The 16599-nt window shown below is 42.7% G+C and overlaps 1 protein-coding gene across 1 annotated transcript in view; it reads right to left on the bottom strand.

Moving 5' to 3' along the window:
* Positions 1-344: 344 nt before the first annotated feature.
* Positions 345-16599, bottom strand: part of SLC28A3 (solute carrier family 28 member 3) — a 65010-nt gene continuing 48755 nt past the window's right edge. The window contains exons 11-18 of the mRNA XM_017508537.2: positions 15339-15464; positions 12924-13054; positions 10513-10681; positions 9275-9472; positions 4823-4904; positions 3990-4088; positions 3307-3427; positions 345-2106 (exon numbers count right to left, since the gene is read on the bottom strand). Of these exons, the coding sequence (XP_017364026.2) occupies positions 1980-2106; positions 3307-3427; positions 3990-4088; positions 4823-4904; positions 9275-9472; positions 10513-10681; positions 12924-13054; positions 15339-15464 (1053 nt within the window). The 3' untranslated portion in view covers positions 345-1979. The remainder of the gene's footprint in view (positions 2107-3306; positions 3428-3989; positions 4089-4822; positions 4905-9274; positions 9473-10512; positions 10682-12923; positions 13055-15338; positions 15465-16599) is intronic.

The following is a 16599-nucleotide window of genomic DNA, read 5'->3' as shown; positions in this document are numbered from 1 at the left end:
ACTGAGACTTAGTTTGATATGAATGAAAAATATCTCACTGAAATGTCTCCCATATATTGGGTTAAATATATTATTAAAATTAAATTTACCTGTTTACTTTTTTAGCGTGTCTACTAGATCTTAAATTACATGTGACTTGCATGTCTTTCAGACACCATTGCTATAGAAAAAAAAAGTACCAGCATGCAAAGTAAGTGTACATGCACTGTCCAAAGTAGGAAAAAGAAAACCCCCAAACCAAAACCTGTAAACAAAGTAAATGCATGTCCACAGAGGAATGGTATAATACATATACCTAACATTCCATGGGCTGTAATGAATCAGGACACCAAACATTGAGAATGGGGGGAAAATGTGCAAATATATTTTATTAAAATAACGTCTGAAGACTGCAAGGCAACACTGAGTTCCAAAGAAAATTTATACAAATAATAATGAGAAATATTTTAGTATATCATACTTCAGGGACAAACAGTCCTCTGGGCATTTAGTCTCCTCCTTCACCACCACAAAAAACATAACACACAAACGCCACCTATTTACACATACATTTTTCTTTTAAATTACTCTTGTACACAAACAGAAGGAAAAATATAAACAAAATAAATTACTTAAGGTATTTTTCAAAACCTTTTTCACATTCAGAGTCTGTTTCTTGACTTAATAATTGTGGTTTCTCATAGCATGTGGACTTTATGCTATTAAGAGCAGTGGTGATGGGCATTTCATTAAAGAACACACCACCACTGTCTCTGGAATTTTCTTCTTAGACACTGACACCCATTCTTCAAGTTTGATATAGCTGTCTTCTTGGTCAATGGAATTATCAATGCAAGGTTTTCAGAGCTCAACGAGGACTTTTTTTTTTTTTTCCCTCAACTGATTCTTACATGGCTTTTTGATTGAAAAGTAGCTGCTTTGTTATCAGGAATACATTACCAAATGTGCACGTAAAAGGGCCTACCGTTATGTCCTACAATAGGATGGCTCCTTGAAGGGAGACATAGATATCATATACCCTTGTGGTGTATCATATTACTTCTGCAAAATATTCACTATCCCTTCCTATGACAGGATCATTTATCTGTGGCGACTGACATCGTACCTGTCACCCGACTTATTTTGGCCAATGGAATGTCATGGAAGTGAAGGGTATCATTTCCTAGTGGAAGATGAAAGAGCCATCTTATGGTCCCCACCTTTCTTTTCCCTCTTAAGACCAACATGCCCCCCTTAGAGGCTGCTCTTTTAGACTGGGCCCTGAAACAACATGGATTACAGCCAACATGCATCATTACAAACACGTGAGAGTAAAAAATAAATCTGTAAGCCACTGAGGTTTTTGGGTTGCTTGCTACTGCAGCATGAATCTATGCTTAAGCTGACTGATAGAACTCTTAAGCAGAATGGATTTAAACCCTGTTTTGATATGGTCCACATGTTTTCCTCAAGGACTCTTGATTTCTGCAGGACTTCCTGAGGGTAGCCAGTGAGTAGGTGATTGATGACTAGTTTTCCCTTATGTGAGATTCAAGTTCAGGCTATTTCTGGTAAGCCAAAGTGAATGCAGAGTGACCTCACCAGAGATATGCTTAAACTGAGTCACCCTGGACTACTTAGTGGACACTAAGTGGGTGTGGGTGAGTCAGAGCCCAGTTGTTGCAAGCTGCCATTTATACCTGTATTCTGGTGAAATGCCTTGGAAACATTAAAGTCAGAAAATACTACTGAGATTAGAAACAATAGCACCTCACTTTGGGACATCATAGCAGTTCTCAGGGGGAAGGGGCTTGTGGGGAGGGAAGAGGAGGAGGAAGATGTTGTAGCTCTGAAGGTCCACTCTTGTTTTTCTTCATTCCTTGCAATTAAAGCTAATTCCATGATGGAAGTATCTGTCTGTGGACAATAGCTTTTTTTTTTTCTCTCCAAAGTAGAAAATTCAACATCTGTACTTAGAGTTCCATTGGAAGTGGCTGACCTCAAAATGTATTAGGGATCCAACTGCAGTTAAAGGTTGATGGATTCAACAATGTGCAGCAGCCCTTCAAAGAATACAGGCTGTAGTTTCCTCTTGGGATGACTTCACCAGGACCCTTTGCAACAGTGCTGGTGGGAAGTGGAAACAGTTACATGAGCCGTACATGGCAGAAACAGTAGAGTTCAGGCCAGGAAGCCGATTTTCTCGCTCACATTCCAGTTAGGGTGGATTAAAGGACAGAGGCACTGGGGAATTCATTTTGGCTCCTAAATTCTGGATGTTCTCAAGAACTTTCCCTATTTCCTCCATGACAAGCAAAGAAAAGATGGAATCAATCCTTATAAAACACTTGCACATAAGGATGGCATCTTGGCTGGGAACATTGATTTTGCAAATAGAAACTGTACAGGGTGGGGGTGGCTGTCATGTGTCACTGGTGGCTTCTTGTTCACCACAGACAATCATCCTGTTGTCAGGGCAGACTTGATCCCCTTGAAGGGCAGCCAGCAGAGGGCAGCAGCTAAGGGCATAGGCTTAGTGGGTAGATAGACCTGAATTTTGTATCTCACTTGTGCTTGTACTAACTTTTCTGGAGTAGACATAGCTTCCCTAAACCTTAACTTAACTTTATGGAATGCAAAAAAAAAAAAAAAAAAAAAAAAAAAAAAAAAAAAAAAAAAAAAAAAAAAAAAAAAAAAAAAAAAAAAAAAGCAATAGTGCCCAACTTATACAGTGGTTGAGAGGTTTAAGTGAGTTAATTCATACAAAGTGCCTAATACACATTAATTATAGTTGAATTTTACTTCCTAATTTATAGTTGCTAGTCTAATACTATAGGAGCTAGGATTATAGTTGCTAGGCTTATCTGAGAAAAGTCAAAGTGGAAGGGGTTAGAGCCACTGCTAAGTTCTTAGTTTTAGATAGAGCGATAAAGTTATGAAGAGTCATGAAGACCTAAATACCTTATCCACTTAATTTTATAAAATGTATAAATTTTATAAAGACAAATCCTAAGTTTTATCCAAAGGGCTATTTATTGAGGGCATGGCAAGGCAAATGAGTGGCAGGAGGTATCGACTAAGGAGATGATGGGCAACTCAACCATCACCATCTACTTCTATGCCCATGGCAGACACCACTAAGAAATCACAGCATTCTCCCGCTGGGCTTCCAGTGGCTCTCAGCACCCTTCTCCAGGTGCCCATCATAATCTATCGGCATTGGCATGCAATAGATTTACAAAATTAAAATTAAGTGGATAAGGCATTTAGGTCTGATTTGATTGTTAATAATGGAGTATAAAGAAATTATAAACAAGAATACAATACCTGCTCAACAGACTTTGGCAACAAGATATCACCTTGGTCATGTTTCCAGGGAAACTGGAGTTGAAAGCATTCTCTAAAACATGATGGCAGTTGATGTCCACAGGAGTGCTGGAGAGTATGCCTAGAAGCGGAACAGAGTCCCATTTATTTTATTTTATTTATTTATTTTATTTCATTTATTTGTTTTTTAAATTTCATTTATTTGTTTGTTGTATTTATTTATTTTTGAGACACAGTCTTGCTCTTTTGCTCAGGTTGGTGTGCAGTGGTGTGATCTTGGCTCACTGCAACCTCTGCCTTCCAGATTCAAGTGATTCAAATGCCTCAGCCTCCAAGTAGCTGGGATTACAGCTTTGCCCAGCAAATTTCTGTATTTTTAGTAGAGTCGGTGTTTTGCCATGTTGGTCAGGCTGGTCTCAAACTCCTGATGTCAGGTGATCTGCCTGCCTTGGCCTCCCAATGTGCTGGGATTACCTTAATTAAGGAAGTCACTGAACCCTCATTCCGTTCTTAGCTTCTCCACCACACTGCACACATTAAACATTACAATTTGCCTAAGAGCAGCTCTGACTCTCAGCTTTCTGTGGTGATGTGCACTGCACAGGCAGGCTGGAGGTGCTGTCTGTCCTGAAAGCTGCCATTCATCCTGTGGGCACCGGGACGCGAAGGACAAGGTGCAGTACCTGCGATGCAGGCTGTCATGAAGCAGGCCACAGTCCCCGCAATCAGAGCTCTTACTGCCCCCGAGGCGATGTCATGCTTTCTGGAAGGAGCCATGGATGCTGGGAAACATGGAGGGAGGGATATGAGATCAATGCTGAAGTAGTGATTAAAACTCTTAGCCTCTGAAAATTGTTCTGCAGCTGGGCTCTCAGGTCAGCTGGCTTTTTGTTTTTCTTTAACATAGCCGGGAAATTCAAGATTCAAGGGCTTAGTAATAAACTCCACACATAGAGAAATTCTCTGCTGTGGGAAGAAGGGAAGAGGCTTGTTTTGCCAAAAGGCTCAAAGGCTTTCATTCTCCACAGAAGAAACAACTCCTAAGTTTCATCCGAAGGGCTATTTATTGAGGGCATGGCAAGGCAAATGCGTGGCAGGAGGTATTGACTAAGGAGATGATGGGCAACTCAACTGTCACCATCTACTTCTATGCCCATGGCAGACACCACTAAGAAATCACAGCATTCTCCCGCTGGACTTCCAATGGCTCTCAGCATCCTTTTCCAGGTGCCCATCATAATCTATCAGCATTGGCATGCAAAGTGAAGCCTACAGGGGTCACCCCTGGGCTGGGAGAAGCACCTATATGTTTGAGGAAATTCTTTCTGAGGTCAGCTTGAATGTGCATGGGAAAACTATATTGCAGAGTAGAGATAAAAAACAGACCTCAGAGGACTCATGACTGTTGCAAAGCCCTTTGTTTTTTTTCTGACATGAATAACTTTACAGAGCAAAATGGGGATCCAAGTATGTCTATGTCACATCTGTGTTGTTGAAGAATGTTCTTTTCACTTACTGAGTCCGCCGATCACGATTCCTAGAGAACCAATATTGGCAAAACCACAGAGAGCATAAGTGGCGATTATCTCAGAACGAATCTGTAAGCAAGCACAAATATGCATGTATACACAATCTGACCTGGCTTAATAAATCTGACATCCAGCTGGGTTTCATTTTGACCGTAAATCCAATATTGACAAATGCTCAATCCGTGGTATCAAGTACCCATTACTCCCCAGCCCCTTTTTACCATCTCCCCTTGAATTTTGTGGAAAGATGGAAGCGGGCTGTGTGGACTCAGCAACTCTCTACAAAGGGCTTACGACTGGTAACCTTGGCTTCTACAAATGCTGCTTCCTGGTCAATAATACATCCTAATATTCCATATGACCTGGCCATCTGTGATAGTGTGCCAGGGACAGGACTAGTTGCTGGAGGTTCAAAACTGATCCCAGAAAATATTCACATTACATTTACTTGACGAAGAACTTATTCAGACTCTATAAAGAACGGTTATAACTCAATAAGAAGACAAACAGCCAAGTAAGTAAAAATGTATAGAGATTTGGATACTTCACAAAAGCCATGCAAATGACCAGTAAGTACATGAAAAGATGTTCAACATCACTGATCACCAGGGAAATGCAGAATAAAACCACAATGAGATACTACTATACCTCCACTAAAATTAAGAGATTGACAATACTAAGTGTTGACAAGGATGTGAAGTGACTAGAACTCTTACACATTGCTGATGGGAATGTAAAATGACACAGTCTCTTTGTAAAACAGTATGGAAATTTCTCCTTAAGTTAACATGTACTGACTGTATGACCTAGGAATTTTTCTAGGAGAAACAAAAACACATGCCACAAAAAGATTGTACATAAATATTTATGGCAGCTTTATTAAATAGCCTCATGCTGGAAACAACCTGAATGTCATTCAGTAGGCAAATGGATAAACAAATTGTGGATACCCATAAAATGAAATGCTGCTTTGCAATAAAAAGGAGATACATGCAACAACATGAATGCTAAGTGAGCACATGCATATGAAATTCTAGGGCCAGGCACAGTGGCTCATGCCTATAATCTCAGCACTTTGGGAGGCCAAGGCAGGTGGATCACTTGAGGTCAGTAGTTCAAGACCATCCTGGCAAACATGGTGAAACGCTGTCTCTACTAAAAGCACACACAAAAAAATTAGCCAGGCATGATGGCATGTGCCTATTATCCTAGGTACTCGGGAGGCTGAGGCAGATAAATTGCTTGAATCTGGGAGGTGGAGATTGCAGTGAGCCAAGGTTGCACCATTGCACTATAGCCTGGGTGACAGAGTGAGACTCCGTCTCAAAAAAAAAAAATAATAATAAAAAAATAAATTCTAGAATATGCAAAAGTAATTTACAATGGATATTGGTTGCCTGGGAGTAGGTCTTTGGGTGGGGATGGGAGTGGAGTTGCTGACTACAAATGGCCATGAGGGAAACTTTTTTTATAAAGGTGTGATGGAGATATTCTATATCCTGATTATAGTTGTGGTTATACAGGTGACATGGAAACTGAGCCGTTAATTTGGTATGTAAATTCAGTGAAAAGGATAAAATTTAAAAATAATGATGTTAGTAAAAAGGAAATTCTCAGATATCATAGGAGCTTCCTGATAGTCTGGCCATGGTGTGTGTACCACAGCTCTGATCATCCTTGGAAATGTCAGGATGCCCACTTGGAAGTGAGAGAGGGAACGCCCTTTCACAGGGCAGAGAGAGAATGGAAGATGAGTTCATGAAAGCATGGTGTGGCCCTGTGACTCAAGAGATGCTGCTTAGGCCGGACAATTTTTTCTCAGTTTGAGGACTCTGTTGTTCACCAGAGGCATACCCAATCTGACAAAGGTACCCATGTGATTGAAGCAGTAATTTTCCAATATCCTCAAACCTCTGTGATTTTGTTCAAAGAACAAACCGAGCAATGCTACACTCATTCAAGACTCAAGTGGGCATGGTAAGAGTTTTGTTGATTCCGAGGCCCTTCTTTTCTCTCATGGTTTCTGAGAACTCTGCTTTGTTGATATTTTCTATCAACACGCATAGAGCCGGCAGGAAAAAAAATATTTCAAGTATGTATGCAGTCCACCATTCCTGGAAAAGCTGTCCTTGTTCCCTACTTTTTTCTACTGCTTTTCATTTAGTTCAGCTGGCTTCGGAACCAGGCACGCTTATTAAGAGATTGTGGGGGGAAAGATGGCATAAAGGGCTTGAAACTCCTCTTTCCCCTGTCCGGGGATGAGTAGGAAGGGGCTACACAGATGTGGCCACGATGGGTTTTAATGTGCAAGATGATGTGATGTAAAGAGATGCACTGTACTAGGAAAATATTAACAACACACCTTACAGCTCTCCTTGTGACTGCACTGGCAAAGATGCCATATGTACAGGTTGGTCATTATAGCACTATCTCTGATAGCAAAAAACAAAAATAAAAACAAAAACAAGGGACTAGTTTTTTCAGCAAGGGACTAGTGAAGATGAATTACGATGTACTATACAATTGAATACAATGTCATGGGCGCTGATATGGAAAGGTACCTGAGACATGTTATTGAGTGGAAATGACAGGGTTAAAAACAGTGATTATTCATTCCACGGAGAAGAGTTCCAGAGAAATAAGAAGCATGACTTACTTTTTCCTTTATCTTTTTCTGGACCTTTTGAATTCTACGCTATGGCATGTATTACATGTAAACAAATGAATACAAAGAGGCAAAGTATTATCTTTAGGAAAGAGAAAGTGATGGAATAAAGGGCTCATCCTAGGGGCACGGGGGCTGCAGAGTAGCTCCCTCTTATCTCAGAGGGGGGTCCACATGGGCATAATTCAGTAGCTATCACTGGGGTTTTGCCTCGCGGACCCGCATGGTACATTCTGTTCTGTGGCACTTTTTCCAGAAGACTGTTGGGACACCTCCGCCACTTCTAGGTTGTAAGCAAAAATTGCTGGGACTCATCTGCATTTTGTTGATTGCAAATCAGAAATTTGGAGAAACAAAATGCCCTTCACATCGTGACTCAACAATAGCAGAGGCCACTGAGCTCCTGTTTCCAAATGTCCTCTCTGCGCCTGCCTTTGGTTGGGCTCACCCCCACACTCAATCAGCTCTACTGTTCTGTCTCTACCCTCGAAATAACCTTTCCACAAAACTGCTTCGTGCTGCCAGAACGCAGAGCCCGCTTTGCTGATTAACAAAATCATTCTCTCCTGGCAACTGGCAACTGGGGATAGAAAACATTTCACTTAATTTAGCCTATTGTTTACTTTTGGCAGGGAAACAAACTGGTTTTGGTGGCATCTAAACAATGAGGATAATTGGTCAAGCTTTACTGGGAGATTAGTTGAAGAATGAACATGCGAGAACAGGGAAATCTACAGAGCCCCTGCTCATATTAGATGTGTGGGTCAAAATGCCCCAGCTGTAATATACAAATCAGTGCCCCCCAGGAGTGGGCTGTTACGTTGGTGTGCTATATGGGAGTAAATCTGCAGGTTTGGTCTTTGGGAGGCTGAGAGGGATGGTAGTGTTGTTCGTAGGTGAACAGACTCAGTTAGAACCTTAAGCAGGCTGCTTTTCCTCCCCTTTCATTTTTAAACCAAATACATGCCTGGGACATTAATTCCAATTGGACTGTTTCAATGAGTTCTAGGGGTGCTCAGGAATGTTCACCATTTTCTTAAGAGTTTCCATGTGTGACAATTGTGTTCTCTAGGGGAGAAAGTTGGAAACTCAACTACAAACATGACCTCACCTGAGTTCCTCATCCCACCAAAGACCTGGCAGATGTGGATGTCTCCTTGCAGGCTATTTACCTGAAGTCCTGATGTCATTATGGGTGCTTGTCTCAAGTCTTTCAGATCACAGACCCTGGGCCTTTTCTCTCCCTCATCCACCTGGAGAGCTGTGATGATGCTACACTATATTTCGAGGATGTCCAGGCATGATATTACTTTTAGAAAGTTTCTCAGAATCCATTAATCCGTTAAATGATCACTAAACTGTCAGCCACTAGACTATGAGGGCAGGGGCCCCTGACTTGCTCAGTGCTATGGCCCCAGTACTCAGCACATTGCACATACAAGGCATTCAATAAATTTTGGTTGACTGATTGCAGTCCCAGCTCATGTGACGCTGGGTCTGTGTCCACAGTCCTCAAAAGTAAACGATCACAGTGTAATCACTCGCTGTCTACACGCTCACACACACTCTCTCTCCCTCTGATTAATTCAACAAAACTGAAAATTAGGAAGTGCTATGTACATTATGAGCTCTATGAGCTATGGATTTTAGGTTGTTTTTCTCTCTGATCTACCCCAGGTACCTGGCATAGTGCTTGACATACAGAGGCATAAGTAATCAATGAATGTAGGTATGTGATGAAGAAATGCACTGAGAAATTAAAATATTTACTCACCGATAGATATTGCTGCACGCCATTCAGAAATTTGGGTCCACCTTCTTTCCTCAAGTGGATCCATTTTGAGAGGTGCTCATAAGCCACAAATTCATTGAAGAAGGTCTTATAACCTATGAGTCTGGCAACCATAAAGCTGTCCTGCCATTCCACTCCCATCATGAAGGAAAAGGGCATGAAGATGTAAGAGCAGATTAGCTACAGAAACCAAAAGTAGACACTTGATTAGAACAGTGATTTGCTTTCAGTTCTGCCCCCTCCTCGGTGACAACACTGTTCCTGACCCCTCTGTCTCTTTTAGGCCAGAAATCTCTTCTCCCCTTGTCCATCTTTACCCATCAGGAGTCAGGACTAGAAATGGGTGATTTGAAGTAAGCTGGATTCTTGGGGAAGGGGCCAAGAGAGACGGACTGTCTTTGCAGGGAAGGACGGTGATAGGAGACAGAGAAAGGTGGGGTGGGAAGGTGGGGGATGCATGAGAAGCTTCTACAGTGTGGAAGAGTCCACTGAGGTAGTTAGGGTGGGCTGTTTACAAACCGATTTTATTTTATTTTATTTTTTGAGATGGAGTTTCGCTCTTGTTACCCTGGAGTAACAAGAGCTGGAGTGCAATGGCGCAATCTCGGCGCACTGCAACCTCTGCCTCCTGGGTTCAGGCAATTCTCCTGCCTCAACCTCCAAGTACCTGGGACTACAGGTGTGCGCCACAATGCTCAGCTAATTTTTTGTATTTTTAGTAGAGACAGGGTTTCACCATGTTGACCAGGATGGTCTCGATATCTTGACCTCATGATCCACCCGCCTAGGCCTTCCAAAGTGCTGGGATTATAGGCGTGAGCCACCGCGCCCGGCCACAAACCTATTTTATTTAATTAATTTATTTTTTTGAGATGGAGTTTCACTCTTGTTACCCAGGCTGGAATGCAATGGCGCGATCTCGGCTCACCGCAACCTCCGCCTCCTGGGTTCAGGCAATTCTCCTGCCTCAGCCTCCTGAGTAGCGGGGATTACAGGCACGCGCCACCATGCCCAGCTAATTTTTTGTATTTTTAGTAGAGACGGGTTTTCACCATGTTGACCAGGATGGTCTCGATCTCTTGACCTTGTGATCCACCCACCTCGGCCTCCCAAAGTGCTGGGATTACAGGCTTGAGCCACCGCGCCCGGCAAACCTATTTTATTTTTAAACAAAGATAGGCAGAAACAAAACAGAGGGCAGGGCTGTGATATGATTATACCTCAAAACTCAGCTGTGGGTAGTCAAACATGTTTCCGAACCAGGACAGGGCTGAATTCATAAAAGACAGCAGGGCCAGGAAGGCGATCAGATTCACAGCGATGTTGGCCACCAGAGAGATGGAGGAGGATGCTCCCTGCGATGCAGCTTCTAGAAGATTCCCTGAATCGCTTTATCAAGAAATAGCAATTCCAGAATTACCAAGGAGATGCCAGGGGATAAACACCACTGGTGCAGAAGTAGCATTGCCAGAGCTTAGTCAAGAGACAAACTCTCAGGCCCCTTCCTTGTTCAAAATACTCGCCTGAATCCCATGAAATCATAAAGTGGACATATGGGTATTTAACGGTGTTTGTTTTTGTCTTTAAAGAGATAGGGTCTTGTTCTTTAAAGAGATAGGCTGGAGTAAAGTGGTGCAATCATAGCTCATTGCAGCCTCCAACTCCTGGGCTGAAGTGATCCTCCTTCCTCGGCCTCCTGAATAGCCAGGACTACAGGTATGTGCCACCATGCTTGACTAATTTTTTTTTTTTTTAAGACATGGGGTCAGCCGGGCATGGTGGCTCATGCCTGTAATCCCAGCACTTTGGAAGGCCAAGGCGGGTGGATCACGAGGTTAAGAGATTGAGACCATCCTGGTCAACATGGTGAAACCCCGTCTCTACTAAAAATACAAAAAATTAGCTGGGCATGGTGGCGCGTGCCTGTAATCCCCACTACTCAGGAGGCTGAGGCAGGAGAATTGCCTGAACCCAGGAGGCAGAGGTTGTGGTGAACTGAGATCGCACCATTGCACTCCAGCCTGGGTAACAAGAGCGAAACTCTGTCTCAAAAAAAAAAAAAGATGGGGTCATGCTACCTGGCACAGGCTGGCTTGAGCTTCTGGGCGTAAGTGGTCTCCTACCTTAGCTTCCAGTGTCTCTGGGTAACTGTTATATGATTTTTTAAATTTGGAGACATTTGAAATAAAAAATTGGAAAATGATAAAAATATTACAAGTTAAAAATGATTTTTTGTTACAAGTAGCTACCAGAGAATAGTTATAAAATATAAATGGCATAAAAATTAATGATTCAAAAACAACAACAAACTAATGATTCAAGGAACACTGTAAATCTGTCACCTCATTTAAAAAATGGAACGCCACCATCACTTTGAATGCCCCTGTGTGTTCTTTGATCCCATCCCCCCTCTAATCTCAGGGGTACCTATCTTCCTAAAATTGAATCATCATCCCCTTTCTTTACCGTTTTTTCTACATGTCTGTACCCCTAAAAAATACACTGTGTGTTCAGGTGCAGTGGCTTACACCGTATAATCCCAGCGCCTTGGGAGGCTGAGGCAGGTGGATTGCTTGAGCCCAGGAGTTTGAGACCAGTCTGGGCAACATGGCTAAATGCTGTCTCTACAAAAAGTACAAAAATAAGCCAGTCCTGTAGTCCCTGCTTCTCAAGGGGGTGAGGTGGGAGGATCACTAGAGCTCAACCTGGGTAACAGAGTGAGACCCTGTTCAAAAAACCACCACCAACAAAAAAACAACACTGTGCAAGTCTGTACACGGAGTGACTTTGTAAGTGGAATTACACTGTGTTCACTGGCAGCTTGCTTTTTCATTCATGGTTGACTCCATCTACATACAAGTGAGGGAGAATCTCAGACATGTGTTGGTTGCTGATGAATTCTGTTATTTATTAAAATACTTTTGAACATCCTAAGTCCCTTAGTTGTTTCCACTCTTTTTTTACCTTTTTCACAAAGCAAAAGAAAAGGAACCAGCTTTCTTATAAGAGGAACCTCCAGAAATGGTCACCCTATGGCTTTTTGTCTAAACCAAGGCTCAATAAACACACTGCTATATTTATAATGAAATATCTCTACAACAAACGGGTATGGAAATGTATTGATATTACATATTTAGAGAGGTTTATGTCAAGTATTTAAACAAGATTTTAGCCAGGTGCCAGCACTTTGGGAGGCTGAGGCAGGAGGATCCCTTGAGCCCAGGAGCTGGGGATCAGCCTGGGCAACATAGTGAGACCCTGTTTCTACAAAAACTTAAAAAAATTAGCTGCATGTGGTGGCACATGCCTGTAGTCTCAGCTATTTAGGAGGCTGAGGTGGGAGGATAACTTGAGCCTGGGAGGTTGAGGCTACAGTAAGCCATGTTCATATCACTGTACTCCAGCCTGGGCAATAGAGCGAAACTTTTAAAAAGTCTTTTTTGAGCAAGTCTCAAAAAAAGGAAAAAAAAAAAAAAAGACTTTTTTTGGTGAAGTCTAAATAGTCTTTGGACTTACTTTAATACCATAATTCACTGTGGTTTCCAGTTATTGAATTTTTGCTGTACTTTGAGTTTGGAGTCCCCTTCCCCAGCTTGGACAGTCATTAGTTAGGGGAGTGTGTCCCACTTACCCACTTTCCATTTTCATGGCATTCTTGAGGGTTATTTTAGGTTTTTCTGTCTCAGGCCAAAAGAGTTTAGCAGCAGCCAATGATGCAGGTGCCGACATAACTGATGCTGTTAACAAGTGGGAGGATGGAACCTGCAATTTCAGAAGAAAGAAGGCAGACCGGGGGTTAGCTTTTTTCTTATGTTCACAGGAAGGGTCCAGGAGCCCCACAGCGGAAGAGATGGGACAGGGGTTGCTTCTGTGGCAGAAGACAGTGCTGCTTTGGAGGTCTGGAAGAGTCACTCTAGCTCAGTAAGCCAAGTCGAGGGCATCACCTTGAGAGGCTGAGGGATAAGGGAGACATTCGTGCTAGTTGACCACATCCCTGGGGAGAAGCATGAAACCAAAATCTGATCGTTTCAGAAGAGAATTAATCCTGTATTGTGGAAACTTTCAAGGAAGATTCCTCAGCCTCTTGTTACCCTTTTGAATGTTCAGAGAGCCCCTAAATCACATATGTCATTACAACTTTTTTTTTTTTTGAGACCGAGTCTTGCTCTGTCACCCAGGCTGGAGTGCAGTGGCATGATCTCGTCTCACTGCAACTTCCGCCCAGGTTCAAGCAATTCTCCTGCCTCAGCTTCTTGAGGAGCTGAGATTACAGGCGCCTGCCATCATTCCCAGCTAACTTTTGTATTTTTTAGTAGAGACGGGGTTTTGCTACATTGGCCAGGCTGGTCTTGAGCTCCGGACTTCAGGTGATCTGCCCGTCTTGGTCTCCCGAAGTGTTGGGGTTACAGGTGTGAGCCACCACACCTGGCCTCATTATATTCTTTTAGATAGTGGGTGGGGAGTGGAGAAGGGACTCATGATTCATGTGCAGATGTGTATATTCTCCTCTCTCCATCTTCCTTTTGCTCTCCTGAGGGCCTCTATGCCTTTATGCAAGCTTCATTGATCCAGAAGCCTTTAATCTGTACATGACTTCTGTTTTCTTCATCGAAGGTCCTCTTTCCCCTCCCCACCCACCTCACATGGTTTCTGGATTCTCTTCCACATATTTTCAGATTTCCAGGATCAGCACCTCCCTCCCCGTTCCCTTTCCCCCCAGAAAATTTTCAGGCAGCATTTCTATAGTGCAGATGCCATTCCTCAGATGATCCAGTCAAGCTACCCATTCCCCAGGTGTCCTTTGCCCGTTTCTTCTTGCCTCTTTCTACTAACTGGCACTCCAAGGCCTGGATGAAAACCTAGAATGAAACCCACTTATCTTGTAAGAAATCCTAGTTTCCTGAGTCACACAGTGACTGGGCTGTGTTATTCAGTTTCAGTATTGGGGATTGTGTCTATGGGCGGCTTGCAAGCTCCATGGGTTGGGGGGCATGCACCAGTTACAACATTCTCTAGCCTTATAGTGCAGACTGCCAGCCCTAAAACTTGGCTGTGCATTAGAATCTGAGGAGTTTTAAAAAATATTGATGACTGGGTCTCATCCCAAGGAACTGTGGTTTAATTACTCAGAGATATGGACCTGGGCATTAGAGAATTTAAAAGCTCCCAGGTGATTCTAATGTGCAGAAAGATTTGATAATCACTGCTCTAGACCAGGGATCAGAAAGTTTTTGTTTCTGTAAAGGGCCAGAGAATAAATATTGTGGGCTTTGTGGATCACAATGACTCAACTTTATGCTAGCAAGAAAGCTGCCGTAGATAAATGAATAGAAGTAGTTGTTTTCTAATAATTCATTTCTCAAAACAAGAGCAATTGGGATTTGGCCCATGGGTCATAGTTTACTGACTCCCAGTTCAGATCACCTCTACTGATGTTAATAGTTTTTGTTTTGTTTTGTTTTGTTTTGTTTTGAGATGGAGTCTCACTCTCTAACCAGGCTGGAGTGCAGTGGCACGATCTTGGCTCACTGCAACCTCCACCTCCCAGGTTCAAGCAATTCTCCTGCCTCAGCCTCCTGAGTAGCTGGGACTAGAGATGCATGCCACCACGCCTGGCTTATTTTTGTATTTTCAGTAGAGATGGGGTTTCATCATGTTGGCCAGGATGGTCATGAACTCCCGAACTTGTGATCTGCCTGCCTCGGACTCCCAAAAGTGCTGGGATCACAGGCATGAGCCACCATGCCCAGCCAATAGTGTTTTTTATTTTTAAACAACTTTAAATTTTCAACCAAAGTAACTTCATTATATGATTACATTTTGCTATTTTTATTCTTCAGATAGAACTCACATTTAGGCAGCAGGGATATGAAGCCCCCAAACTCCTTGAGGTCTCTGTTCAAATGCTAAAGTAACTTTTGTCATATGGCAAAAAATACACTCTTTTGGCCTTCTTTATCCACCAGCAATGGAAAAGAAAAGAAATAACAATAGCAAAGAAAGAAGAGGTTGATGTTTTCATAAGTTAATTCCAAAACATTCTTACCCCAAAAGAAATGTATGCACCTAAGACGCTTCCAGCAATTGTAGAGAACCCAGCGGTCATAATGGCGTGGAGTTCAGACTTGGTGATGTGTGGTAAATATGGTCGGACCAGCAGTGGAGACTCTGTCTGGAGACAAAGAAGGGTGACTAGATTCCTTTTTAAATCTGTGAGGGGGTGGGGGAAGGGGTGTCAATCTACTCATAATTTTATTCTTTAAAGCAGTGTTTCTAAGAATGAGCTTCAGACCAACTCAGTCAGCATCACCTAAAAACTCATTAGACTTACAAATTATTTCGATTTACTAAATTAGAAACTACGAGGGTGGGGGCTAGCAATCTGTATTTTCACGTTTTCCAGGTGATTCCAATGCATGCTGAAATTTGAGAACCCACACCATCGAGGTCTGGGTCATTTGAGCTCTGGATCAGTTTGCATATGTCATGTGTAAATTTTGCAAAATTTGTGAGGCTAGACATAGAAGGCCTTCACCTAGCCTAGGACTGGACTCTGTGATGACTCGGTGAACTTTTCTAAGGGCCAACTGACTCTACCCAGCGGCCTGACCTTCGGGATGGGTGATTTCTAAGCCAGTGGGGCTTCCCATTTTCCAACTTCACCTTGACAGACCCTAAACCTGTTTCCTGATACCTCAGGGAAATAGAGACACAAGTATTAAAAACAAAAGACAAACAAACAAAACTCAGCAATAACAAGGACAGGTGCCCGCAGGCCCTTCTGTAATTGGGAATTAGAGACCCACTCTGTTGGGTGGAAAGGAAGCAGACGGGAGTGTAGTTGTAAAGACTTGAATCCCATTAAAGAGGACAGGCAGCCTGCGGCATGGGGTTCTCCATAGATAATAGCTGTACTTTTAGCATATTAAGTATCAAATTGAGCATCACAGAAGCTTGTGTGCCATTTTACAATTTTCTCCTCATTATCTCTAATTGTTCTAGAAGATTGAATGTGTGGAGCCTCGACTTATTGGCTGAACAGGAACCCTGTACATGAGCCCTCTTACTCCGCAGGTAGGAGCAATCAACTCAAGATGATGCCCTAATTAGTCCTGAGAGATTTTATGACTATACTAATTTCAGCTCCTAGGGAAGGAAGCATGGGCCCGCACTCTAAAGACTATGCTCCAGACTAGTAAGCATAGTCTTTTTTTTTTTTTTTTTGAGACGGAGTTTCGCTCTTGTTACCTAGGCTGGAGTGCAATGGCGCGATCTCGGCTCACCGCAACCTCCGCCTCCTGGGTTCA

Source organism: Cebus imitator, unplaced genomic scaffold, assembly GCF_001604975.1.
Source record: "Cebus imitator isolate Cc_AM_T3 unplaced genomic scaffold, Cebus_imitator-1.0 Scaffold394, whole genome shotgun sequence".
Taxonomy (NCBI): Eukaryota; Metazoa; Chordata; class Mammalia; order Primates; family Cebidae; genus Cebus; species Cebus imitator.
The sequence above is the reverse complement of the archived record's forward strand: the minus strand, read 5'-3'. Positions and strand labels throughout refer to the sequence as shown.